Source organism: Athene cunicularia (assembly GCF_003259725.1).
Source record: "Athene cunicularia isolate RWA chromosome 14 unlocalized genomic scaffold, athCun1 chr14_part1, whole genome shotgun sequence".
NCBI lineage: Eukaryota > Metazoa > Chordata > Aves > Strigiformes > Strigidae > Athene > Athene cunicularia.
The window spans coordinates 7,919,882-7,947,082 of NW_020799118.1; the positions used below are offsets into that span (position 1 = coordinate 7,919,882).

At 39.0% G+C, this 27,201-nt stretch overlaps 1 protein-coding gene and 1 long non-coding RNA gene across 2 annotated transcripts; one reads left to right on the forward strand and one right to left on the reverse strand.

Moving 5' to 3' along the window:
• The first annotated feature begins 108 nt into the window (after positions 1-108).
• Positions 109-1,092, forward strand: LOC113485699. The gene is made up of 3 exons (XR_003399475.1): positions 109-214; positions 641-720; positions 1,042-1,092. It is a non-coding gene; the product is annotated as an uncharacterized LOC113485699 (long non-coding RNA).
• A 771-nt stretch (positions 1,093-1,863) lies between these two features.
• On the reverse strand, positions 1,864-24,825 carry TECPR1 (tectonin beta-propeller repeat containing 1). The gene is made up of 24 exons (XM_026858899.1): positions 24,558-24,825; positions 22,889-23,071; positions 22,248-22,370; positions 21,458-21,583; positions 19,801-19,975; positions 19,603-19,703; positions 18,052-18,153; positions 17,564-17,709; positions 16,215-16,738; positions 15,207-15,352; positions 14,106-14,261; positions 13,429-13,578; positions 12,651-12,808; positions 11,200-11,327; positions 10,820-10,922; positions 10,063-10,159; positions 9,557-9,636; positions 9,179-9,235; positions 7,609-7,789; positions 6,306-6,441; positions 5,889-5,981; positions 5,050-5,156; positions 4,467-4,586; positions 1,864-3,792 (listed from the first exon to the last, which is right to left on the reverse strand). Exons 1-24 carry the CDS (start codon positions 24,786-24,788, stop codon positions 3,655-3,657), a joined length of 3,561 nt encoding a protein of 1,186 aa, XP_026714700.1. The 5' UTR covers positions 24,789-24,825; the 3' UTR covers positions 1,864-3,654.
• Positions 24,826-27,201: the final 2,376 nt, after the last annotated feature.

The following is a 27,201-nucleotide window of genomic DNA, read 5'->3' on the forward strand; positions in this document are numbered from 1 at the left end:
TGGTAGACTGATTCGTGTATGAAAGTAGGAAGTGCTATGAATTGGGTTTTCTTCCCTTACCTTTTAAATTTGCAGTTGTAAATGACCTTGCATTCCTTGTACCTTGCTTCACCACAGAGGTCTGCCCACAGACAGATACATGTGGAGTGATGCTTCTGGCCTGCAGGAATGTACAAAAATCAACACCAAACCTCCTTCTCCACAGTGGTCTTGGGTAAATTTTGTCTTAAAAGTCTTTTTACTAAGAAGGCAAGGCTTAGCAAGTGGGATACAAGACTTGGGCTCAAATGACCCAGATTTTCTTCCTGGATTTATTGTAGTATTTAACCTTGGTTTCCCCATTTATACAATTGCAATAGGCTTCCATAGTCAAAAGGACCATTGAGTGGGAATTTTTGTTTAGTGGGACTTAGACTTCTGTTTCAAATCATTTCTCTTCAACCAAATTAAAAAGACTTGGGAACCTCTGTATGAATTTATATTAATAAGTATTAGAAGTATTATATACTTAATAGTATTAGAAGGTTTCTACCAACACTACACTCCAAAAGGTGAAGGGGAAATAGCAGAAGAGGTTATTTTTATTAGCCATTAGGTGTTGGTTGTACTTGTTATTCTTACTGTCTCCTTTTGACAATAGGTATCCGATTGGTATATTGATTTTAATACTTCAGGCGGAACCGATCGGGAAGGCTGGCAGTACGCCGCAGACTTTCCAGCGTAAGGAGATATCTTTTGCCTAGAATCCTAACCGGCAAATGCCTTAAGTCCTCATTTCTTCTTGTTTGCTATTTTGTCTATTATCTGTGCTTTACCAGGGACAAGCATGCTTTGATTTCTCCATTTGTATGGGGATACCAACACTGAAATTTGGTGGGGGGGTAGGGCAGCAAGGTGTGCTTAGCAAACTGCAGTTTCAAGCATTTTAAAGTCAGCAGGCACGTCTAGTGGGCAGATACATAGACAGTGCTCTCAGGGGGGCGCTGACACTGGAGATACTCTGACATCCTTGTGAACACCTCTTCAAATCTGTTTTTGTAGGTCCTACCATGGTCACAAGACAATGAAAGACTTTGTCAGACGGAGGCGCTGCCCCGTGGCGGCCTCGGATACCAGCGGAACTGCCCTCCCTGGAGGTGCTCAGGGACCGGCGGGACGCGGCTTGGAGCAGCCTGCCCCTATCTGCGGTACGGGGGGTGGCCTCGATGGCTTCAGCCTAAAGTCTTTGTCTCATACGGTAAATGATGACGAAGCACTTTTAGATAAACATTTTTTGTAGGATTCTTTAAAGGTCACTAGTCTGCTAGACCAGTGCGTTATAAGGGAGATCTGAGTGTCCAGCTACTAAATCTTTTTAGCCATGTTTGAAGGGCTATTTGGTTACTTCGGTAGAGGAAGCAAAGCAATGAGTTGAAAAAAACAGTATTTTAACAGTGTAATTGATAAAGAATTGCACATCACTTTAAGAATCCATTATACAGATATTAACTGTTATAAATGGAGAGTTAAATGCTTGTGGCAATGTATTTTTGATAGGACTTCCTGCAAAGGCATTTCAACTACTAAGCCCAAAATGGCAAGTAATATCTAGCTATAAAAACAGTAGCAGAAAAGACAAGTGAAGGCTACCTGTCAACCCCCAAGGAGTAAGTCAGGCACAGGACATACGCATTTTAATGGAATGACAACTACTAGTTCCACAATGGTTATTTGCTATGAAGTGCTGCTTTCTTGGACATGTCAAAAGGGATTTCATAAGCATTTTTTTCTGATAAATTACATTTATTTTTCAAAACTGCTTCAATTTAAAGTCACTTTTCCTTAATTTAACTAGCCACAACAACGACATTGTATTTTTAAATTAATTTTCTAAATAATACTTTCAGAAGGCAAACATATAGTACTCAAACATAATTTATCTTTTGTTCGCTTAAACTCAGCTTTTTACAGTAAAGTAAGTGAAACTTGGCAATGTAGGGAAAAATGCAAAGGTACATTATAAAGCTTATTGTATGAAATCAGTTTTGATTGTTGGATATATAAACACTATTAAAAGAAAAAATCTTTGATACAATGCAGAGAAAATACAATCCTAATAATTCTCTAAAAATACATATAATAATTTATTTGGACAGGATACTGTGCAAGTTATGCAAAACATATTACAGTAATTAATGCAAATGTTATTTAGGGTACTCCCACAATGTATGTATAAATCAGAAATCAACAGGTGTTTTTAAAACTGTAGAGCATCTTCAATCTTCATTCACATTTGGACTGGGAAACAGTGCTTTTCTTGGCATTAAAATACCAAATATATTCTTTAAATACGTGCACATGTAAGTTTTACTTCTACAAATACAGTACTGAGACACACCACACTGCTCATCATATAAAAATAACTCCATATACAGTCTCACACACACAGAGGAAAAATTAATGTAAACTGCTGCCAGGGGAAAAACGTTGTGCCTTCCTGAAGCTATCAGGAGAGGCTTTTTCCGCACTTCCCAAGGACTGGATTTCAAATAATAATTTCATGTCATGGTCTAATTATTGTAAGACAGGAAAAAAAACTACTTTTGAGAATAAGAAGTGGGTTTTTTGTTGGAAGAAGGGATGAATTCATCACTTACTAAAAAAAAAGAGCAGAGCTTCATTCCGAACCCACATGAGTGTACGTTGGCAAACTCCACTGATAACCAGTAAAGTTGTTCTGAGTTCCTACCACTGTGAAGTCAGAATCTTAGAGACCTCCTCTTGTCTTTTACGCTATGAAAGCATGATTTACAGTGATCAGGAACACAGCCAAACTCCTCCAGTGTCTGGTGCCTTCCAACCTCACTAGGTAGGCATCTCTATACTGCAGTTGGATGGAGACAACCATGAGCTACCACCATTTGGACTAACAATTTAGAATGCAACTTTGTCACTCTTAGTCAGACTGAATAGAACCGTGCTCTCCACATAGTCTCACTGAAACCAGTGGTTCCACTTGTTGATTAAAGTACTACTCATTGTGAGCAAAGATAGCAAAAATTGGCCCTTACTGCACCTTAAGCTGAGTTGTATAGAATTTAATTTCACTGATGGGAACAAAACCAGCATAACCCAAGCTACATGCTTACCAGGACTCACATAAGCAGTTATGTGCATGTAAAAATACTTGTACAATTAGGACCAGTTATGTTTGCCTTTAATTCATTTAAATTAGTATGACAGCATCTCTGCTCAAATATGAATCTAAATATGAGAGAAATGTAGGGAAGGGAACTGTAATATTCATAAATAAGTAAATGTAATGACCATCTGCAAAGATATTCACATTTGTATGGTTGTATAGCAGCTATGGTAAAGGGTCAGAAATACACTGTGGCTAAAAAGCTTGCCTGCTTTGACAAAACTATTAGCTCTATCAAGCCACATTTTACACGTGATGTAGTAAAAGAAATCAGTATTTAAAACAACCCATTGCAAATTCCAGTTCAGAAAGGTAGCTTAGTAGAACAAAAAGGACATGTTTTTCTCTCCAGGCAATAGACATTTAGTTTCTTTTTAAATTATATTGACTACTGCTTGTTTGCAACATGTAGATGGTGACAATTAACAGCATTTCTGTCCAATTCTTGACTTTCACTGACCATCAGAGAGGGTTTACTGTTCTGTTTTCCCTTTACTCTCCTCATCTTCTACATCCTTTGATACTGCAGGGTTTTCCTCAGAAGTGTCATGCACAGACACCCTAGATGCTTCAGTTGCATTTCCTCTGACTGTAATGTGCTCCCATCCACCCTGTAAAAGATTGATAACAAAATATAAAAGGATAGCCATCACCCTGCAATTACAGTATCTGGTGTGATGCTTTATGTACACTACTAGTTTTATATTATTTTTTCATGTGGAAAGTAATCCTGCTCTGGGCTGAATCAGAGAAAAGGCTCCTTGTAATACAAAACAAAATGTGACACAACATTACCTCCCTGACAGGGAGGTATATAGGTAGTAAACTCCAGGATTATTTTTGTTAGAGGGAACTGAGATTAGTAGAGTCAGGTGTTCATAACAGAGCCACTGCAGGTTTTTCCACCAACTTAAATGGGCGAAAACCTTGAGATAGCCTTTCTCAAAACACTGAGGGTAATACAGGGAACAACAACAAAGGATAAGCAGACACAGACCTGGAAGGAATCATTTAAAAACAGTACTTACTTTACTGACTTTTCCATTATAACTTTCTATTTAAAATGAATACGTGTTAAATTCAAATAAATGATTTCCCAGCTATAATTGCATAACCCATTATATTAACTTAAAAAAGGAACCTAAAACTTAAGAACAAAGGTTAATTTCTTGCAGGTATATGTGAGCTTTAGAAAGCTGGCCAGCTGGAGCAGGATGGAACTTTCCTTTCCCATGGGTATTTGTATACAAAACTTTTAGGCAGTATTTTTCCCCCCAGCACTTACCCCAATACCATAATCCCATGAGAGGCCTTTAGGCATCATTGGCTGAACACCAGTCCGATGGCAGACAGTCCCACAGCTCAGACTATGACTTCCTTGCACTTTATCAGCTATCACCCAGACCTCAAGAAAGCAAAGAGAGGCAATAAAATGTGCTCTTCATGCTGCTCTTTCCAGACATGAAAATTCTAGGTTTGATCACTTTCAGAAATTTGTCTTGATTTTTGAACAGGCCAAAACTGCTCTAATCTAGTCAGAGACACCCCCAAACAAACAGCTAGATACTAGCATTACAGTTAAAACATTGCCAGACAGTAAGACTTGGCAGGAAAGAAATTAAATATATAAAATAGCCTTGTTAAAAAAAGAAAAAATATAATGAGGCTTTTTACAGCAAATGGCTGGCTGTATCACTGTTTCATTGGCATAATTTCTGTCTTGCTATCAGGATTCCAGCATTGAGACAATCACCTTGTGGAATAAAGTTAAACAAAAATAATTCTGAAGAACATTTAACTTTAGTACAAAAGTATGTTAAGCATAATTTTTAATAAACTAATAAGGTACAAGGAAGCTTAATACACACCTGGTCCAGGGGCCCTACAGACATTTTACGGATATTATTTGAAACATGATCCCATGTAGACCCTTGAGGGTAGCTTGGTGTGATACCCTGCCGGTACCAAAGATTGCCTATAAAATAAATAGCCCTGGTTACAACTTGGGATGTCTGCTTTGTATAAAGTGCTAGTGAACAACAGAACAAATCAGTAGTTAATACCTGCTGTGTTCTGTAGAAAGCATTGCCGTTTTGACTAATGTGTTACAGGGAAGGACAATGAAGGACAATACTTTGGAATTTGTATTTTTAGAGGTGTTCTTTATAACTTTTCTGGAAACCAGCAAGTACTTTATTTTGTAAAATTTATTGGGGAAGAATATTCATATAAAGAACTATGCAGTAGAGAAGTAAACCAAATGAAGTTAAGATCTCTGAAGGAGACTGGTGTTAAAGGCTTGTTTCTTTTTCAAAAAGATGCTTCATTATTTAACTTGCAATGATTTGCAACAGGAAGGTATTCTTCAGTTTCACATGTTCTAGAGTTTCAGACAAGTCCTTCCATGCAATTCTCTTCTTTGAGATTCATATCTCTCTTCACCCAACCCCCCCAAGTAACAGCATAGATGCTGGATTGTTGCTACCCAGGGCACTATCAGATATAACAAAACCCAAGTCTTCAAAACCAGTAATGAAGCAGGATGCCTACTCCATCCTCCATCTCTCTGAATATGAAATATTAGTCCTCTTGGAGCAATAGTAATCTGTCTGCTGAAGCTCTGAATTAGCCTCTCCTTTTTTAATCAATCTGATATATACTAATTTAGTTTTTGTAATATTGATAAATAATTTTTAAGAATCCTTACCATTTTTATCCAACACAAACACAGATGTTCGTCCTACTGAGACTTGTTTCAGCTTTTGTTTTTGAGGCGAAGGAATATGGTACCAACAGTCACCTAAAAGTTAGAAATACTTGAGTAAAACATTGAGAAAACAGAATTATGTATGAGAAGTCTTGGAAATGTCTGCAGTTGAAATACATAGCTGTGCAAGAAAGCTGTGAATGAAATTACATATAATATATTTTTACTAGCTTGTTTTCAGAAACAAACACTTTGAGTCCCGCAAGTGAAGAGCAAATTAACTGCTATAATTAACGTATTATTCATATGCACTGTTTTGCACAGCTAAACAGATCTGTCATTTTCAGACATGCCAGTGTAGTCAGGCTTACACAATGTGTAAGATGAAGACTGTACTAAAAAAGTACAAGTACTTACCTGCAGGTTTTTTTGGAGACACTGAACCCCGATAGAAGGCAGAACCATCTCTAGCAATAGCCCACACTTGGTAAAATGCTCCAATTGATACAGAAATGAAGGGCTGATCTGTTCCCACATGCAGCCAGGATGTTCCCTAACAAATCATGGAAGATTAATTGTGAAGCAATGATTAGAAACTCTACAACAAAGTATCACTGATTACTGCCAAATGGGAAGAACCCTAGATAGTGAAAAAGATTCTGAAGAATAATTCTTACACAACTTTACAACTGAACAGAAACAAGGTCCCTGATCTTCAAAGGTATCTGGATATACAACTCTTTAAAAACAGCTATGTTGGCCTTTTCTGTTGAATTTAGTCACCCCTACCTGTCTCTGAATAGCTGGGCTACAGCCTTTTTGTTTTTAATAGACCCTTAGTTTTGATTACACAGAACGGTATCACAAAAATCAACTGGTATAAGGCTTTAGATTCCAGACACAGTATTCCAGTTCTTGCTGTTGCAGTGCCTTACAGTTCTGTGCTATTGGAACTAACTGAACAGGAAGAAAAAAAAATAAATCATTCCTATAAATTTTTAACTTCTTGCAGTTTTTCTCCAAATTACATTAAAGTATATTGTTAATTTTTTTTCCCCTGTTGTAAATATGGCTTAAGACCAGTGCATATCAACCCTAATTTGGTGTTTTGGCATGTGTTTATTAGTAGGAGATAAGTATTCCTGTTGAAGTTACTGGGACTGTTCCTTTCTGCATACTTTACCAGACATTTGTTCATTATTTCTGTCCCAGTCCATAAAAAAGAGTCAAATCTGTAGGTTAGTCCAGGCCCACCTGTCTTAAATAAGCAGTTCCGGGCCCAGAAAAGTCAATGGACAAAAACTCCTACTGGTATCAGCAGGCATTAGACTGGGACCATACTTCAGAGAAATTCTTTCCCTCAGCAGTTCATTTAAACGGGATACACATCAACAATTGAAAAAACCCACAAAACAACGAAGCTATCAGTGCAGGAAGGGGAAGTGAAGTGCTTCACTCACAAGAAGATTTACAGGGGCTGAGAGAGGCTGCTGCAGGTGGTGTGGCACAAGCTAAGGCAGACTGTGCAAGAGAAGTGCTATGGCAAGAAATGAGGGCAGAAAACTGTGTTACAGTTGATGGACAAGGACTTTCAAATCTGGGACATAAAAGAGAAAAAAATAACAAGGTGCTTTAAGAGAGGACACTGCATGTGTGTATGTACTTGCATAACTACATTAAATGTATTAGTCAGGCAGCAAAAATAAACAGGGTGTCTTACCGCTGGATTTTGCTGTGTCACTCCAAGCCTGCAGAGCACGTCTCCTTTGTCACTGATTGCCCACAGTGCTACTGCTTCTTTGTCATCTGCATCTGAACCTGAACTGGGGATTATGGAGATGTCCCACAGGGTAACAGGAGGCACTTCCAGCCATGGCCCGTTGGTGACTATCCTACATTTTCTGAAGCAAAACAACAACAAACATGTCAGAAGTATGTACCTTCTATAACTGAATTTGTTTCCCAGTCTGTTATTGACTTCAGTACAAACAATCCTGTACTTTTTTGATTAAGTAGGTAACAATAAGTGTTAACATTTTAAATTTGAAAACGGTTTACAGCAATCAATGATGTTTTGTATCAGGTTTTGAATTTTGCCATATTACTGATTTCTCAAAGCTTTTGTTTTTAAAAACAGTTACTTTCTAAAACCAAGGCCACCCAAGAAGTCTGCAGCTTGTGCTACACTGCTCCCTAGCTCTCTAAAACTCACTGGGTGAGTGGTGGAGCCTGTTATAAAGTTATGTAGCATCCTGAGATAGGCAGAGATAAGGCAGCTCTAAATTAAAGAGTTGGAGGTAGATCATTCTGGGAATTTGTCTATTTTTTCTGTGGAAACTGCAAGGAAGTAGTGCTGTCTGTTACAGAAACTATTTTAGATTCTGTCATCCTAACAGCAATTTCTGTGTATGAAGAACATCCTAAAAATCTCAGGACATTTCCCCTTTCTTCACTTCTGAAAAACTAGATCCAGCCTGGAGCTGTTCCCTATTTTTTTTTCAATTTTCAACTGATAGTTAAACCAGAGGAAGTGTTTAGCCCTGAAGATATTTCTTAAGTTGCTTATTTGATTTCAGGTCACCACTTTCATTGATTTGATGTTGGACATCCTGGAGCACATCCTGGAGCAACAGTTTGATGGTTCAGGACCTTCAAAGATTTTCGTACAAGGGCCAAAACACTAGCCTGGTAGTCTCAATGACAAACAGAACAATGTGTAACTGAAAGTTCACAGCAATTTATTAGCATGGCTGTTAGATACTCTAGTATAGAAAGCATAGAAAAGCTGAAAAAACAATGCACAGACTTCCCCTGTTTAACAGAATAGACTAGAAGATAGTGGCAGTTTTCCAGGTTTCACCTGAATATAGTGTACTGTGACTTTAACGGGATTATCTATTGCCTAGTATGCAGTATGTGGAATTCATCTATTAAAACTATGAATTTAAAAGACATATTACCAGTTGTTACAAGTGACCTTGCATGTAATAATATACCTAGACTCTACTATTCCTGAATAATTTACCATAAGGAAAATCAGATACAGAGAATAACTGGCTGACTTTTATCTATGGATCCCACAAAATCAAACAGGGTGTCTACCTGTAAAGGTTTAAAATTAAATCCATAATGCTAAAGATCATCAGCTTTTCTATTGGAGATGGGTTACTTGTTGCAAGTTTCTTCACTACTGCTTTTGTTGATTGCGTGATGACTCTTCCCCTCGTAACTACAGGGGACTTTAAGAGAACAGTTAGCATTCAAGTTAAAAATATATCTTAGTTACTCACCTTGCCCAGCGCCTCCGTCTGACAAAGTCTTTCATTGTCTTGTGACCATGGTAGGACCTACAAAAACAGATTTGAAGAGGTGTTCACAAGGATGTCAGAGTATCTCCAGTGTCAGCGCCCCCCTGAGAGCACTGTCTATGTATCTGCCCACTAGACGTGCCTGCTGACTTTAAAATGCTTGAAACTACAGTTTGCTAAGCACACCTTGCTGCCCTACCCCCCCACCAAATTTCAGTGTTGGTATCCCCATACAAATGGAGAAATCAAAGCATGCTTGTCCCTGGTAAAGCACAGATAATAGACAAAATAGCAAACAAGAAGAAATGAGGACTTAAGGCATTTGCCGGTTAGGATTCTAGGCAAAAGATATCTCCTTACGCTGGAAAGTCTGCGGCGTACTGCCAGCCTTCCCGATCGGTTCCGCCTGAAGTATTAAAATCAATATACCAATCGGATACCTATTGTCAAAAGGAGACAGTAAGAATAACAAGTACAACCAACACCTAATGGCTAATAAAAATAACCTCTTCTGCTATTTCCCCTTCACCTTTTGGAGTGTAGTGTTGGTAGAAACCTTCTAATACTATTAAGTATATAATACTTCTAATACTTATTAATATAAATTCATACAGAGGTTCCCAAGTCTTTTTAATTTTGTTGAAGAGAAATGATTTGAAACAGAAGTCTAAGTCCCACTAAACAAAAATTCCCACTCAATGGTCCTTTTGACTATGGAAGCCTATTGCAATTGTATAAATGGGGAAACCAAGGTTAAATACTACAATAAATCCAGGAAGAAAATCTGGGTCATTTGAGCCCAAGTCTTGTATCCCACTTGCTAAGCCTTGCCTTCTTAGTAAAAAGACTTTTAAGACAAAATTTACCCAAGACCACTGTGGAGAAGGAGGTTTGGTGTTGATTTTTGTACATTCCTGCAGGCCAGAAGCATCACTCCACATGTATCTGTCTGTGGGCAGACCTCTGTGGTGAAGCAAGGTACAAGGAATGCAAGGTCATTTACAACTGCAAATTTAAAAGGTAAGGGAAGAAAACCCAATTCATAGCACTTCCTACTTTCATACACGAATCAGTCTACCATTAATCCGTGTATTTAGAAGTACCATGTGAGTGATGAGGGTAGTGGGAAATAATCTGTACAATTGCTTCCAGTTACACCAAACTTGAGGGTCATGCAAACTTTTCTCTGTAGAGTGATATTCCTCACTACTATTTAAAATTAGAAGGCGAAACCTAAGTTTCTCTGGCATAGACACCCATATATGTGAATGCTTTTTCAATACTTCTGTTCAAATATACTATTCAAGGACCCAGAGTATTTAACACAATATGTATATGAATATATAGATGCTAATAAGAACTGCTGTATGGCCTTAATAATTAAAGATGTTGCAAGCAGGCACACTCTGATCACAAAACAAAAATCTCTACTGTTTTGCTACAAATGCAAATCTAGAAAATTAAGAAACATTGCTCCTTCCATCTTGGATTAACAATAAATATTGGAGGAGACTGAAGATAGATTAACTGTAATAACTATTCTGAAAAGGTAGAACACATTTGTTCACATTTGGCAGTAGTAAAAAATAACAATAAATAAATACAATAAATTAAGTAAATAACCTGCTGCTATATCCAGTGACTGGGTTCCACCGTTGGTTTTCATAGATGTAAACACATTTCACATCTGACTGCATATAAATGTTATCAGCACTACTGGCCAGTCCTGTAAGAAGTAAATGATTTGGATTATAGTAAAGCTAAACCTTAAGGACACTACATTTGCAATTCCAGTAGCCACAGTAATATTGCTGATTATCTTATTTCTTACTCTTAAGCTGAAAATATAGTACTGCGATACCAATTCCTTCCCGTGTGGCCTGTTCACTGTATAACCCTACGTGTAGGTTAGGCTAAAGGAAGGACAGCTGAAATAGCTTGAATAGCTGACCCAGTCAGGAAAAGAAGCAGCGTGCACACCACAGTAGACCAGTTGTCCATACCTTGAATGAAGCCACCTCCGTATCCACCAGTATAAACCCAAGCTGTGTGATCATATCCTATGCCCCACACTATGCCTCGGTTATTGCACTCTATCAGTCGAAGATGACCTCCAACTTGACGCCAAAACCTGCCAGAAAAAGAACAACATCTTACATTTACTCTACACCACCTCCATCAGGAATGTACACTTTTCCCTCCTACAACTCAACAATCTCAAGGACACGCAACTTTATATGCTCGTTAGTTCAACCTCTGTGTAATCCATAAGTGAAGGCAGTTGCCAGCTGAAAGCATTTCCTGCTGAACAATTACGGAAAAGGCAGCTGGAATGAACCTGCCTGCCTCCACTTGGAATTTTCAGGCTTTGAAGTATTTAAATTTCTTTTAATTTTATAGCTTGTGGGTTTATATATATATATATATATATATATATACACACACACACACACACACACACACACACACATATTGTTTTTAAACACTAGTTAGGATGATCTTGCTAGAATCTTTACATCTAGTAGCCACCAACTGCCTCAGATTTAACTTCATGTTTTTAAAACCTAGGAATTGCTTTTATATATATTATTTATATATTTGCTATGGAGCTTGGTAAAAACAAGGGCTTTAATTCTTCCTATTCACCTAATCTTTGCAGGTTAATCCTTTTCTGGGGCTTTACACACCCAGTTGGCCATGGTACTTTTCTGGGGAAGAATGGGGAAAATAAAAAACATGGCAGAAGAGTATTTTAGTTCTCAGAATGGCAGGAAATCATCTAGGTCACAGATTCCCCCAAAATAAGATGCAAGAGCACATCAGCTCTGTGATTTGCCAGACGTTGAAGGTGTCCTAAAGGAAAAGCACTAAAGGATATCTCAGGTATTATTCAAAGACACTTAGTGCCAGTAACTTGAAACTGGTAGTGTGTTTTAAATTGAAGATTGGTCTTTACCCCACCAGTTCTGAGGCTGGTATTTCTTTGCTTGAAGAGTTTGCAGTACTATATTGTCACAGTTTGAATAGAAACTGTAAAAGAGCTCCTCCTGGACTGTAGTAACAATGGAGGACTGAGAATTTCAGATTTCCTGACTCAGATAAAACTGAAAGCTCAAATTACATGACAGTTAGAGTGATTAGGTTTACTTTTTATTCTAGGCCATCTCTTAATTTAAATAATTATTGACATGAAAGATGCAATCACAAAAAAATGGCATCTTGATGAGAAAGTCTTTTGAGATCACATGAATAGCTCCAGCACCTAAGAATTAAAATATGATTTAGTGAATTTCTTCAGATGTACTTATGAAGTCAGCCCTGAACCTTGTCATTGACAGACACGTGCAGTATACTGTACACTCCAACAGACCATCAAAGCCACTGACTCGACACGAAAGACAGTCTTTGCTGGCTGGCACCCCATGCAGAAAGAACAGCTTCTGAAACCTCTTACATTTGATCACATGGCATCAGGTGTGGTCCGGCCTCCAGGTCAGGACTTGGCTCACTAACAAAGATATCTCCTTTACAAGTAACTGACCAAATGGCGTGGTGAGAAGGAGCGCCTTGAATCCGTCTGCTTTCACAACAGGACATGTTCAGCAAAGACAGCTACAAAACAAGAAGCAGAGAACCAAAAGCTTCCTTTTACAGTGAGAACAAAAATTTCCATAGATGTTTCAGTATTACAAAATGAAGTTTTACTTTTCCAGGTTCTTGAAAATCAGCAAAATTAATTAGCAGGTTTTTCTCAAAGGCACTGGAATTCAGTGTTTTAGAAATTATTAACACAATCACTGAAACCAATGTGGTTTGCAGTATCTGATCATGATGAAGTCTTACAGTTCTCCATTGCTTTATTGTATACTTTTCCATGGTATATATGCCTGCCTATACGGAAGACCCTTTAACACTGACAATAGACAACAGTTTTACCAATGCAGAAGAATATACTAACTGAATTATACTCCTAACTCATTTGTAGCGTAATCTGTATCCAGAGATAGGAACAGAAGGAAAAAAGTATTGGTTTTCCTGTGGATAACTACAGCATCAGAAAGTGTGCAAACTCCAGAGGAGATGGGAAGCCTCATGTGTTGCAGGTTTAGACAGACCTAAACTGCAAAAATAACTAAACTACCTAGATACTGTAAATGTAATGCTGAGATTTCAGAGCTTTTATATTTTATTTCAGATATTGCCAGCTTGAAATGAAAAATTCATAGAATTACCCAGTCATGCATTTCTTGCTCTGTTGCGGCTGCCAGGCGGATTGGCCATCGCTGCTTCGTCTTTTCAGGTGTATACAGTGCGAAGGAGTGTTTGGCTTCATTCAGAACTTCAACTATAATAGTGACTTCGTTCAGAAACACGTGGATATACTAAGACAAGAGGAAAAAAAAATTGTGACTAAGGCAAACTCAGACAGACCTTCCTCGAGCCAGCATTTCTGCACTTCAGGACAATGAATAAGGCGTTCCTGCCAAGGAGAGCAAAGAATCAATTCTTGGTGCAGAAGGAATGGGGCTCAACTTCCAGTCCAGCACTACCTCTGATTCCTATTGCTCGTATGCATTAACCCTATTTATGAAGACCCTGGCCAGCCAAGCTTGGCTCTTTTTTCACAGTCAAGAACATTTTGAACTTCCAAAAGAATTCCCAGTTAGTGCACAGCTGATGATTAAAGCAGTGTGGATGATTGCTGACTGGGTATTTCCGACATGGCATTAACAGAGCTACAGCTTAGAAAAGCTTGCCATTTGCTACTACCCTGGGCTACATTTGAGTTGCTTCCTAAAACTTGGAGCAATCGCAAACCATAATTTATCTCCCTTAAGAAAACTGTCTTCCCTTCAAGGGTTTTCCTTTGCCAAATGCAACTCTCTCAAGGGTCTCAACCTGAACACACCTTTTTTTCCTCATGATACATGTAGTAGATGAACAGGATGCTGTCACGCATTCCATCACTTCCAGTGAACTGCTCAAGTGCAACTCGAACATCTATCCATTTGTGAGGCTTCCAATTCCTCCACCATTGCAAGGTCCCAGTTTTAACCCAAACTGACTGCAATGCAAACACAAATTTACAGGAGTAAGGAAACTGCATGACTCTTCTTTTTTCTCCTAAGTACTGTTTTTTGTGACCACAAGAAGTCTCTGCTGCAAGTTAGTCTGTATCGTATCAATTAATTCTGACAAAGAGTATAAGAGTGTTCAGGAAGCTGAAGACAAAATGAAAATTGACCAAACTGCATAGAAAGGCACTGAAATAGCATGTGGACATTAACATTTTACCTCTGCAAGAATACAACAGCACACAGATATGAACTGACTCTAGTGTGCTCCTTGTTATAACACAACTTTTGTTCTGTTAAAGGCTTCTGACATAATTTTTTTGAACTTGATTGAACCTCTGGACTCCAAGTGTTTTTAATCAAATGAATTCCAGATGTCATTTGGCAATTAGCAATGAAGGGACCAAAAATGTGAATGAATCTGAAAAGAGCCAAGGAGTCAGAACAAAGGGAACATTAAACAAAAGTGCTGCTATTTAAGTGCTGCTATTGACGTTTGCATCATGGCTTTATTTATGTGAGTTGCATTAATCCCTTAATTACCACAGAAAGTTCACCTACTTGAGTCACTGTTTCAATTAAGAAGACTCATCTTGTGGTAGAATAATTCATACAATATTGCACTGTTCCAAATGTTTCTCTGTGGAGTTGAGGTTTCAGTGTACTCAAATAATGCTGACCAATGCTTCATCTGCTCCTATACAAAACTATCAGCTAATGTTTTTAGATAAAGATTGCTGCTCTGTGTTTGATAAGCTGCTAGTTTCCCACAGGGAGCTCAAACAGTGATAATCCAGGAAAGTTGTTATAGACAGAAATAAAGATGAGAATATAGAGCTGACAGAAAGTTCAGATCAGTAAGTCAGAAATATATTATTGATGCCCAGTATTGATAGATCTGTTTAGTAGATAAAAGATGTGTCCTCACTGCTTACCTGCTCGATAGCCTGTTCGTAGTGCCTAAAATTCTCCAGTTCCCGCTTTGTCCTTTCACTGAGCTGCTGAAAAATCTGCTTTCGCCACGCTGCTGTCTGTGCTGGAGTGATAGACAGAGACAGAGATTGCACAGAGGATGACAAGCCTAGAACAGAACCCAAATCAATAAACTCCAGTGAGCTTTGAATACAGTTCTGTGAAAGGTAAAACATGATGCTGCTTTGAACACTGGACTGAATCAACCTGGTCTAACATAATTTTTCTAATTATTATGCTTTGGAATTGACGTATTACAGCCAGACTTCGTCAGTGATGCCCAGAACTGGGATCACTAGATTATATAGAATCTTTCAAAGCTGTAACTTTTGTTGGGAGTTTTGTCACTGAACTGCAAGATAATTAGGTAATACAATGCATCAAGAGTTACACTGTTATTAATGAATACTGGGATGCCACAATTCATGGCTTATTTTGAAAATATTGTTATATTCCACCGTCTGTCAAGAATCTAAATTCCAAGCCCACCCAGCTATCAGCTGGGCTCCCATTCACAGTGCCTCTGAATAATTTCTCTACCCTACCTTTGTCTCAGTAGGAACGGTAGGAGCGAGGCAGTTATTTGTGGCATCTGCATTTCTCAGGAGAGCCCTTTTTACTATTTTCAGCTACTGTTCAGCGATACTATGGGTTTTGCCTGAAGTTGCCGTTTCAGTGCAATTAAAAATGAGATGTAGACTCAGCACAGATTATTTTATAAAATTCTTAGGGAAACTCAAGAGAAAATATCACTTCTACATTTATCTATCTCAATCCCAAAGTGTTTTACAGCTAAATACATCCAGCACTATCCTCAAACATGGTGCATATTACCAAACTGCAGTAAGAGCAAATGGGTTATCAGAAGTTTTGTGCCATGGTTTTGTTCAAAAAACCCAAATGAACGTTTTTGTTAGAGCATATTAAACTGTGCTTGAGAATCTGGGTCTGTTGTGGAGACTGGATAGTACCTGACAGAGCAGTGAACCATTTCAGTGGGCTGTGTAGATCTACAAGACAGCCTCCCCCTGACACCCAGGCCCAGAGCGGGTGCTCATCGGCTCCGTACTGTTCCTCAGCTCCCACCGAGAACACGCCAAAGGAGGAAAGGCTGGATGTTTCTGCAAAGGTGCTGACAGAGAGGACTGGATGCTTTTGGGCCTCCTTCAAGTCAATGTTTGTCCACTGCAGTTCTGCAGAAGGATTTGGGTTTGTAGATTTACACATTTCAACGTTAGCTTTCTCATCACTAGTTGAAGCAACAGTGGCTTCTCCTTGATCAGAGTCCAGAGGATCCACAGTCAAATTTGCCCGTATTTCTGCTGCCTGGTTGCCTGTGCCGTTACCACTGCTGCTGGCTGCAGCTCCCATCGGGGGTGTGTTGGCAAGGTTCACGGGTACACTTGGAAGCTCTGTATCAGAGCAATTATCTGCATCTCCCTGAATGATCGCGTGTGTCTGGTTCTGAATATCATCAGTAAAGAAACAGCTAGCACTGAAGGACAAATAGATAATTAATCAACTGTCATTCAAAGCAGCATAAATGAGACCACAGACATACAGAAGTAAACATAGTGTTTCAGCTTTAGGAGAGAAAGAGCAGACTTCATTTCTGAAGGCCAAACTCTATCATTTAGGGAAGAGTCTAACACAAATCTAGCAGACCAGTCCAGTAAATCTGAAACACAGGAAGGTATTTCATTCATCTTTTAAAACAACTGATGGTGTTGGCTGCCTGTAACTTTCAGGAAAACATTGAAGCGAAATCACATCTTATGGATACGAAATAATGAATAGGATTTTCTGAAGCCCATTATTAACTTCATGATTTTTGTCTTAGATAGAGAGGGCTTCTACTCAGAGCACACTCTGATTCAAACAAATAGCTTCTGCAGCACCCCCAGCTTGACTGTCTCCTTGCACAGCCAGGAGGCCAGCAGTCAGCAGGGAGTTACTGATTCAATCTCTCTAGGAAAGGAAAAGTACAGTCACACTCAAGAGAAGGATAATTCCTTAGTAGGGTTGACACTCCTTCCTGATATTTCACAGGTAACATTTTCTCTTATTAGAGACTAGTTCCAGATAGTGATAGTAAAGCATGCAGTGAATTCCAAAGTGGGAGCTTCAGTTTCTACTCTGAGTGCAACAACTGCTGCTTATTAATTTTCAAGGCAGAAAAATGCAAAGGCTTTTCAGCATACAAAATGACTGGAGATATCTTCCGTGCTCCTCCCTGTCTGTACCATTTAAATGTGAAGAAGTATCTCCTAGCAGTGAAACTCTTGGGGTACAAATCACAAGCAGGTGTTTTACTAAGTACCTGAGCAGACTTATTGAGCTCCCAGTCTGAGATCTGTCACTCTCTCGGCCAGATACAATTGCCTTCCACGTCTTCCCACTGAGCTCACTTGGTGTGACACCTTGACGAAAATAAATTGCTCTGTCATCGCAGCCAATTCCCCAAACCTAGGGAAGGGAAGGGTTTGGTGAAGGAAATGGCATGGAACACAAAAATCTGCTGGAAACAGCATTTTTCATGTTCTTCCTTAATGCTGATACTGTAGATGCAGTATAAAATTCTCTACCATCAAGAGAAAACTATTTGCACCTGAATGTGCCATACAAGAGACATGCTACTGTTCATCTCCTGGTGAAGAATTCAGCCACAATTCCCTGCTAGCAGTTCAAGCACATGGATCTCTCGTTTGGCTGTCCATTTGGCATTGCTGACAGTCCTCAACAGGTGTAAATACTGCCTGTACAAAGGGAAACATAAATATCCTCATCATTGGTATACAGCTGTCTTACCTGGTTATTTAAGCCTACAGTTACCATCATCATTTCTCCAACCATTTCAATCCAGCTTGTTCCACGAGGATTATGTGAGTTCACTCCTCTTCTAAACCACACCTACAACAGCAACAGCAACAAGTCTAAATTTTGCTCCTTCTGCATTAGCAAGCAGACAGCTGGAATTTAGTTTCTTTAGTGGATTAGTCTTAATCTCTAATACTGACTTGCCACATTGCCTTAAGAAGTCTCTTACCTCCTTGGTTCTTTTTCTTTATCAGGCAAAGATAAAATAATTCTCTTAACAGTATCCAGACTCTGTGTCCTTGTGACCAACTTCAGCCAGAACAGCCCCCAAGGAGATGTTTTGTTACAACTTTCTGTGACAGAGATAAGTTTCTCTGTCATTGGAAAAATACGTTCTATTACATGTCAACTGTAGGCTATTTTTGGTCAATCTGAATGCGCTTCTAAATAGTGTTCTTGTGTTTAAACCTTAGAGGGAACTGTCGGAGGGATCTTTTCAGTGGTACAGCTCTTTAAATTGTCTCTCCTTAGATGGATTTTACCAATCCAAAAGTGTCTGTGGGCTGGGTACCTGGAAAAATTTCCATCTGTATTTAGCATATTGTCATATAGTGGCAAGCAGCTACTTTAGGAGTTGTTGGTTGAATCACATAACAGAATGTACTTGACTATCTTGTGGCAGATCTGAAGAAAAACATGCCAGCTTATCTACATTTATTATAGTGGTTTTATTTGGCAGATGGAGCAGGCTGGACAGTCTGTTACCATGGCTCAGCTGACAAGTAGTAACTCATTAAACCAGAGCAATTCAATTACTTAAAACTGCTATACATGCACAGAATTCATCTATGTTTTTGAATTCAGTGAGAAGGGTTTTGATTGCAGCCAGCACTAGAGCTAGACTATAGTACATTCTTCAAGACTTCCAAGACTTCCTGAGAAGAGCAGGGAGTTGGACTCGATGATCCGTATGGGTCCCTTCCAACTTGAAATATTCTATGATTCTAAGTTAAAACCCCATGAAGAACGTAATCACACGTATACAGAACAGATATGTCAATGAATCAAAAAAACCCTACATTAAAAGGCTCATGAAGTGGGAACAGTTACAATAGGAAGATAAAAAAATAGGATCATACAGAAAAGCATAGATAAAAATAATGCCTATGCCACTTTTGATGTAACATTCAGACCATGTGGAAACAAGACTGAGCAGCTAAGGGTCCCTTTAATCCTGATGCTTAACATCCCTTAGAAGTAGGCCCCTTATTACATCCCCATCAATGTCCCCACGCACCTACCACATCTGTCTGGCTTGGGTTTAGAAAATTCCCTCAAGGGAAAAGCATAAAGTCTTTAAAATAAATGCAACTATGTATATCCCAAACCGGAGAGCATTCCCCTAACAGCAAGCAAACACAGAATTCCCCAAACCATGGGGATAGTGAGTTCAAATCAGGAATGTTTTCTATGAAAGTTACATGCCCGTTTGACAAAAGCAGATGGAAGAAACAAAAAGCACCAGAGCATAAGACCCCTTACTTTTCTGTCCTTTGTAACACACCACACCACATCAACACCCACAGAGACGTGCATAATTCCATTTTCAGAGCTTGGAGAATCCACAATACTCCAAAATATTCCTGCAAAAAACCAAAACCCAGAAGACATCGTAGGTTAGTTTCTTATTCAACACTATACAAAGAAAAGGGGTTTCTAGCTAAATTTAACAAACTTTACCTTGAGGGTTATTCCTATCAATTCCTTCTCTCACAATAGCTTGCCCTTCCCAAAGAGTTGCCCAAAGGAGGTCATATGGTCCACAGCTGATCTGTACAACTTCACCAGGAGTGCTGATTAAGGTCCACACGGAACCTTCTGGATTGTGATGGCAGACATTTTCTCTGTACCATACCTAGACAAGTTTAAATAAAACAAATAAAACTTAGAAAAATATCACTACAACAATGAAACCATTGAAACAAACATGAAGTCAAACTGGAAAGAACAGTCCTCCTTTAACATCAGGGGTTTTTTATGCAATGTATGCACTCTGACCTTTAAAGATATTTTTTTTAAATGTTGATTATGCAGTTGAAGACTATTTCCTTATGTATTAAGGGAGGAGGTTTTTCTACAGACTAGCTTTTATCATGGAAGTGAATCTGCACTGGGTACAGTAACCTATTGCTACAAGTTCTGTGTATATTTCAACATTCAAAAACACTTCAGTGTATTTCAGGGCATGTTATATAAACCAAGAATGAACAAATATATAACACAAAAATGTTACTGTTAGATGATAGCCTGACCTCACTTTCACTGAGCAGAGCTTGCCACAATCTGGGTGAAAAATTCCATTCTCTGTGCAGCCCTCAGTGACATCCAGTCCATTTGCTAGCCTTGGTCCTACTGTCTGTGCACTTTTTTATAGGTCACGGTCAAAACAGGAAGGTTAAACATAGAAAGCATCCTGCAGTAGTCATGTGAGTGCTCCAAAACATGACTGACGAGTGCTAAATCCTCAATTTTAGAAATAATTTATTTCTCTGGGGACTTTTACTTGGGAAGTAAAAGCATTTTACAATGTCAGTCAAGAGCGCCTGTAGAGTGGGATGCTTGTCACTTACGACTGGGAAGTATGAGGCATAGCAAATTTTAGTTTAAATTTAACCAAGATTGCTTGCCAGGTGTGACTGAAATCTCAGGTTATCTGTTAAAAGTATTACATTCTTCCCTGTGAGACCACTAGTTAGAAATTGTCTAGAGACAAAGGAATGTCAGATACATGCTGTGAGGATGAAGAAAGGAAAGCAAGAATCAAATCTTTACAGCACTGAGCAAAAGAAGAGAGACCTTATGGTAGGCCTAAATACAACAAAAGAAGGAAGATACATAGTTTTTGATAGAAAATAAACTGAAAACATTCCAGAGCTGGATTCCACATGGCCAAGTCAGGTTACCATTTCTGATCAACAGGTCTTAGAAAACCATTTTGTGAATTCTTTCTTGAATCATTCCTGACTCTCCACCAGGGACGTAGCACAATGCTTTGCAAGAACCTTAAGGTTTGTTCTTTTGTTACCAGTCCCAGTCTGCATTCTGGACATTTTTCAGGATATGAGACACTACTCAGCCCAAGTTTTTAAGATTCACCTGTTTATAGAGGTTTAAGGCTTCCATAAACAGCAACCCTATGAGATACTAAGCCTTTCCATTTACAACACAAGCTGTTACATAATGTAGTCCCAAAGCAGCTTTTACATTTTCTGCCAGATGCACAAACAGCACATTTCCTAACCAACGTCAGACAGTAACAAACCTGCCTTGCTTTAAAAGCAGTTAATTCCTTTTCAGTAGTAATTTATACTAGAAAACCGAGGCAACACGCACGTACCCTTCCTTGTAAAGAAACTGCCCATACTGATAAACGGCCAGGAGGCTCACTGGTGATTTCCCATCCTCCAACCGAGATGTCATTGAAAGGGTCTGGCAACTTATCTGCATTATCTTGGGATACGATCTGAAGCAAAAAGAAGGAAGATTGAGAAGTGGAGGCACTGCAAATAGACAGGTATCTGGCTGGTGGCCTAACTTGTTTCTTGCAGGTTGGTTTATGTATCACTTACTGCAGTGGCTGAGCAAGGAGATTATGGAGATTCTTCCTCGCATTCAAGGCTGTTATGTGCAGAGAGGGGAAACACTGCCAAAGCAGCACGAGGAAGTCTGTGTTTCATCCCCTAACTAAAGGAAATTTTTACTTACAGAACGGTGCATAGAGATGTTCTTTGAATTGGAAAGCTGGAACATGACATTACAGTTCTGGTACATTCTTTAGAATGGAACAAGTATTAAAGAATAGTTATTCATACAGATAAAGGACACAGCTGATGAATGATGTTAGGTGCCACTTTGAAAGACAGTACTTTGTCAACCAACCAAAGGAAGTTAAATGGTTGGCTTGAAATTTGCAAAGGAAATAAGCTGCATTACTACGAGATTTGGCACCTTATTGCCACAGGTTTCTACGAAAAATCCCAGCCTTCCATTTATGCTTGCAAGAATTACAAGCTGGAAGTCAAGGAATCCTGGTCCAGCCTACAAAGCAGTGATAAAAAATGGCTTTCCCTGCATTTATAATTATTTCAGAAAACCAGTTTATTTAATATTGAAAAGATATCCCAAACCTTTGCCCAAACGTCCCGTGATTTATATCTCCTGTATCTGATCCACCTCCTGCGTCTCACACAAGAATTCCATTTCTTATCTTTTGTGTAGGTGCTGGGGAAGTCTATGGCATAAGTCCAGCCCTGCAAACAGAGGTTTTCTTGTATGAGAAATCAGGACCAAGTGAAAGCTTGAAACAATAACTTGGAGCAATTCTGCACAAGAGTCACTCCTACAAATACAGTACGAGTTACTGTGCATGTCTCAACAGCCCTGATTAACAGATCAGCTAATTCCATGAATGATTTGTGACTCATGTCCAAATTCCTCTGCAGGATATACACAGAACAAACAAGACACAGTAAAGCATTTTAGTTTCTTCCTAGTAAAGATCTTAAATAACAATGGCATTTAGTTGCCACCATTTCATGGCCTAATAAAAAGAGACAAGCTTCTACAGAAGCTCCTATAGACTTCAAAAGCCTTCAAACAAGATCCTTCTTTGTGTTGTATTATAGTTGAGCTAATTACCAGAAAGAAGTAGCTATGGGAAGTTAAGTGCCTTTTATTTTTACAGACTTTTACGTGTCTATAAAAGTGCCTTTTATTTTACAGACTAAGGATCCCCAGAATAGACCTCTTTTTGGTATTGTTCACCTACCCCTTTCTCTGTTGGTTCCCCTCCAATATTTTCATCCACATACCAGTCAGACTCCCACTCCCAGTGTGGTGAAGGCAGTGTGAAACTATCAAGCTGCTGATGTTTTAGCCCGCTCACATCACTCCACTGCCAGCGGTCACTGGGCAGTAATTTCTCACAAAAGCCAGCAACTGGATTCCAGCGCTGCCAGAAATAATAAATAAAACATTTAATTGAGATCACGTAATCTCACTGGACATCTACAGTCGTAAATGATACGTTTCTTATTTTCTGCAGTAAAAGAGGAATAAATTCCTAGGGTGAATGAGAAAGCGTTCACACTGTAAGCCACTACCTATCATAGCCTTTGGGGAAGCTTTTAAGTATCAAAGAAGGGCTGACTGCAAAGCTAGTCCCAACCAAGTCATTTTCAGCTACTTAAATAGGAACATCTGATGTATTTTACTCCTAACAGTGCTTTGTTCTTTGGTGATCTATGGCACCATGACACTGCAGCATTAGGATAATGCTGTCTAGATAGCCTTGGGATCTCTAATCTACTCCCCATGAGAAAGACGATTAGTAACTTGCCTGTACTAGAAAAATAGCATGGCTTCTGTGCCAGAAACTATGTCAAGATAGCTATCTCAGTAAATCTTCCCTGTATCTTACGTTATACCAAGAGGGGTTGTTTTCCAAATCAGGCTTTAATCAGTTACAGAACAAATATCTTGCTCGGGTTTTCAACAATGCAGCTGGGATTTTAATTTTTTTCCTCACACTATTACCTACTAGAGAAATAGAAAATTTGTCATGTAATACTGTCTTAGATTTGAGGGCATGTGGAAAACGAGTGGTTCAAAATCCTATAATTTTTATGCAAAATATTATTTAGTTTTACTAGGAATCTGGCTAAATTGCTTTGCACGTTATCTGAAAACTATTTAATTGTCATTGTCAGCTCTTGCAGAATATTCCCTTTTGTACTTTCTAGCATTTTGGTTTCCATTTTTTCATAGCCTAGAACAAACAAACCAAAAGTTTTAAAATAACAAAAATAAAATCTAAAGTTTTGCATTTTTAAAGAACACATTTACATAACAAAATGCACATTCTTAAATAGCTGGAAAGCTGTATCAATGTTAAATAGCGTGTAAAATTAATTTGTTGTATTTTTACCCACACAAATAAGTTACATTTCTCAACTTATATGTATCCCATTAGAAATCAGAGAAACGTACTCAACGAAATCCTTCCATTTTCTCTCATAAATACCTTGTGGTTAACTTAAAACCAAAATGGATAAATTCCCTTGAAAATACTATTTTAAAGACATTTTTTAAAAATACATCACGTAGACAAAATCATCTTAACAGTTCTATGCAAAAAAGTTGGAAACATTTAATGGAGAGTTATGCCTTTATTAGAGAAGTCTTTGAAACACTGAAAAATAGCATTTTCTTAAGAGTAATATGTTTCTGATATGTATCTCTGTTGCCTGGAACATTTTCTTGAGAGGACTGTGTATTTGTCACTAAGGAAAGGAAAACATCAGGTAAAAAATGAAAACAAAACCAAACAATCTTCCTGTGAGACAAACATGCAGAGACAACTGATGTATGGATTTGCTATCACTCCTTTCTGACAAATACGTGGCAGTGTGATAAGAGGTGCCCGTAACACGTCATACCTGATTCTCATAGGTTTCTTCCTGGTATCTAATAGGAACGTCACCTGAGAACACGTAGGTGTATACTTTATGATCACAGGCTATTCCCCAGCAGCATTGTTTGACGGCAGAGACCCGTTTGAATTCCAGCTGTGTGTCCTTACAGAGCTCCCAGTACTGGCCAACAGTAGAGAGGGTGTAAACCCTCCCAAAAATGTCAACAGCCCACAAAAGGGAACTGGGCATGGCCATGTCTGAAAGGCAAAAAGGAGGTATTAATGGAAATGACGGTTTTAAAAAATAGATCTTGAGCCTACTGTAGATCAGTCCTGCTCTGAGCCATCATCAGTCAAATTAAATAAAGATATAAAGAATGAGCTTTTAGAAAGAGCTGGCAGCCAGAACTCTTTCAGTCAAGAGCTGTGGACTATTTACACCTCTTAGCTGGTTCTGAAAAACAATGTGAAAGACCTTGCTACTGGCACACTACTGTCCATCCTACAAGAGCTCACCACATTAACAGGCCAGCTTTGGCAGGCTGAGGACAGAAGTCAGCATCGAACTGAGATGAAGTAGCACGGACCATTTTATAGCAGAACTCTCCACTCTCGAGACCTGATAATGCTGGTGGTGCTACACACCCTGCTCATCTCAATTCCACAAATCCATGGTACGCCAACATAGCTACATAGATACAGAAGAAAAGATGTGAAAGGGAGCTTTGCCATAGGCACACATCTAGTTTTAATCCATGGACATATTACCTACTGTTGCCAGGAAACCTCCTTCCAAAGCATTCTGGTGACCACTTTGGGATCTGATCTGTATTTACTATACATAGGGGTGACATTTGTTTAAGTACATAAAGCAGAAACCTGGTTGAGTTCCATTCCAGTTTTATCATTTAATAATCTGCCATTTTCTGGGCACTGCAGCCCTACCCTTCATGGAGGGGTCAGTGTTTTATGTGAGGTAGGTGTACACTAGTCCTCTCAGAAGTCAATAAAGGCCACCAGATTTCTGTCACTTGGCCTTCTGGGTGCCATTAAACTGAACAAATTTCAGTTGTTCTGTCTGTCTGACAGTCAGAACTACTGATGAGTATTTTGAACTTTGCCTCCAGTTCTATTAACAATGCAGTGGGAGACCAGGAGGGGAAGGGTAGAAAAGAGGACTCAGATCCAACACAATGAAAGAAAAGAAGAATCCCTGCTTGGAACCCTGCTGCTGCCTTGTCAAACAGCTGCTGTGCTTTCAACACAAGAGACTAAGGAGACTTGCCTGCCTGCTCACTGACTGAGAATAAGCAGCAGTACAGAGGATCTACCTTGTACGGTGTATTTGAATGGAGGAACTGAAACTATGGAGAATCTGGAAACAGCCAGGTCAGTGTGAAAGAGCAGCACAGTAAATTCACATGGGATCCCAGGGAGGATGTTTCAGAATGCTCTGATTCCTACAGCTGCTGCCGCTAAGTACCTAAAAACCTGGATCACCAAGTGAGTAACAGGTAACAGTGAGAAAATTCATTGCATCAGAGAAGTAAAGCCAGGAGGTCATGAGCAAAATTCTCCTATTAGTTGTGGCAGTATAATTATGATGAAGCCTCTAGTTTTTGACTTTTCTTTTTGTTGTTGCTGGGAGCATGAAGGCATGTATTACTGCCTTTATTTGCTCTTGGATCAGCCATTTATCTTCTTTATATTCTGCCTTTCTACATTAGTCAAGTAGGATAGTACAGAAGGACATAATATGGAAAGAATGGAACGAAACGAAACAAAGATAAGGTGAAAATTATGTGTGTAACACTGCGATAGAGGCAGCCATGAAAACAAGCCTTTCAGTATTAGCATGTAAAATGCTGCAGAACAGTCTTTATAGCAGAGGAAAATATTATGCATTTAATCTTAAACGACCAGAATGCTAGTGAGTGTGGAGTAAAGGAAACAGTATAGAAAATGCAATGACAGTATCTACCTAGCCAGGTAATACAGAGGAGTGATGCTTGGGTGGGTTAAAGGTGGGCAAATATACAAATGAAGGGCTGTACCCGGAATGACAGTCCAGGCAGGCAGAAAAGTAGCTGGAACAGTTCAGAAACAGGTAGTGAAAGTTCCAAAGATGATGAAGTTAGGAAAAATATAGATGGGATATAATTAAATTAATCCAGGCAGATGCAACTGGATTAAAATACTCAAGGCAGCCAAGATAAATGAGAGTTTCTGCATATCATTTCTTTGGAACTTTTGAGACAGTGTTTGTAGAATCACGGGAAAACCCCAAATGCATTTGGGATTATAAACTACTTTTAAGAATTCAATTTAGGCCCCTTTGCACTGGTTGTGCTGCAGAAGATGAAGACAGATGTTGCTTGATTTTGAAGGATGCTCAGTGCTTGTGGCTCCTGTGCAAGGCAGAAGTGGCCTGGTATTTCCAGGGGACTGGAACAGATCAGATCCACACCTGCTAAATTCTTCCTCATCCCTCAGCCACTAATTTCTGATAGAACCAAACCCACTCAAATGAAGATGGTATGCTGCTAATTAAAATTTCCGGCTGCCTGGCATAGCACTAATTGCTACAGAATTGGAGAAAAATACCCCAACTCCTTGCGTATTACAACAATAATGAAGTTCCTCGGGGGAGAGGGGACGTGCTCCAGTCG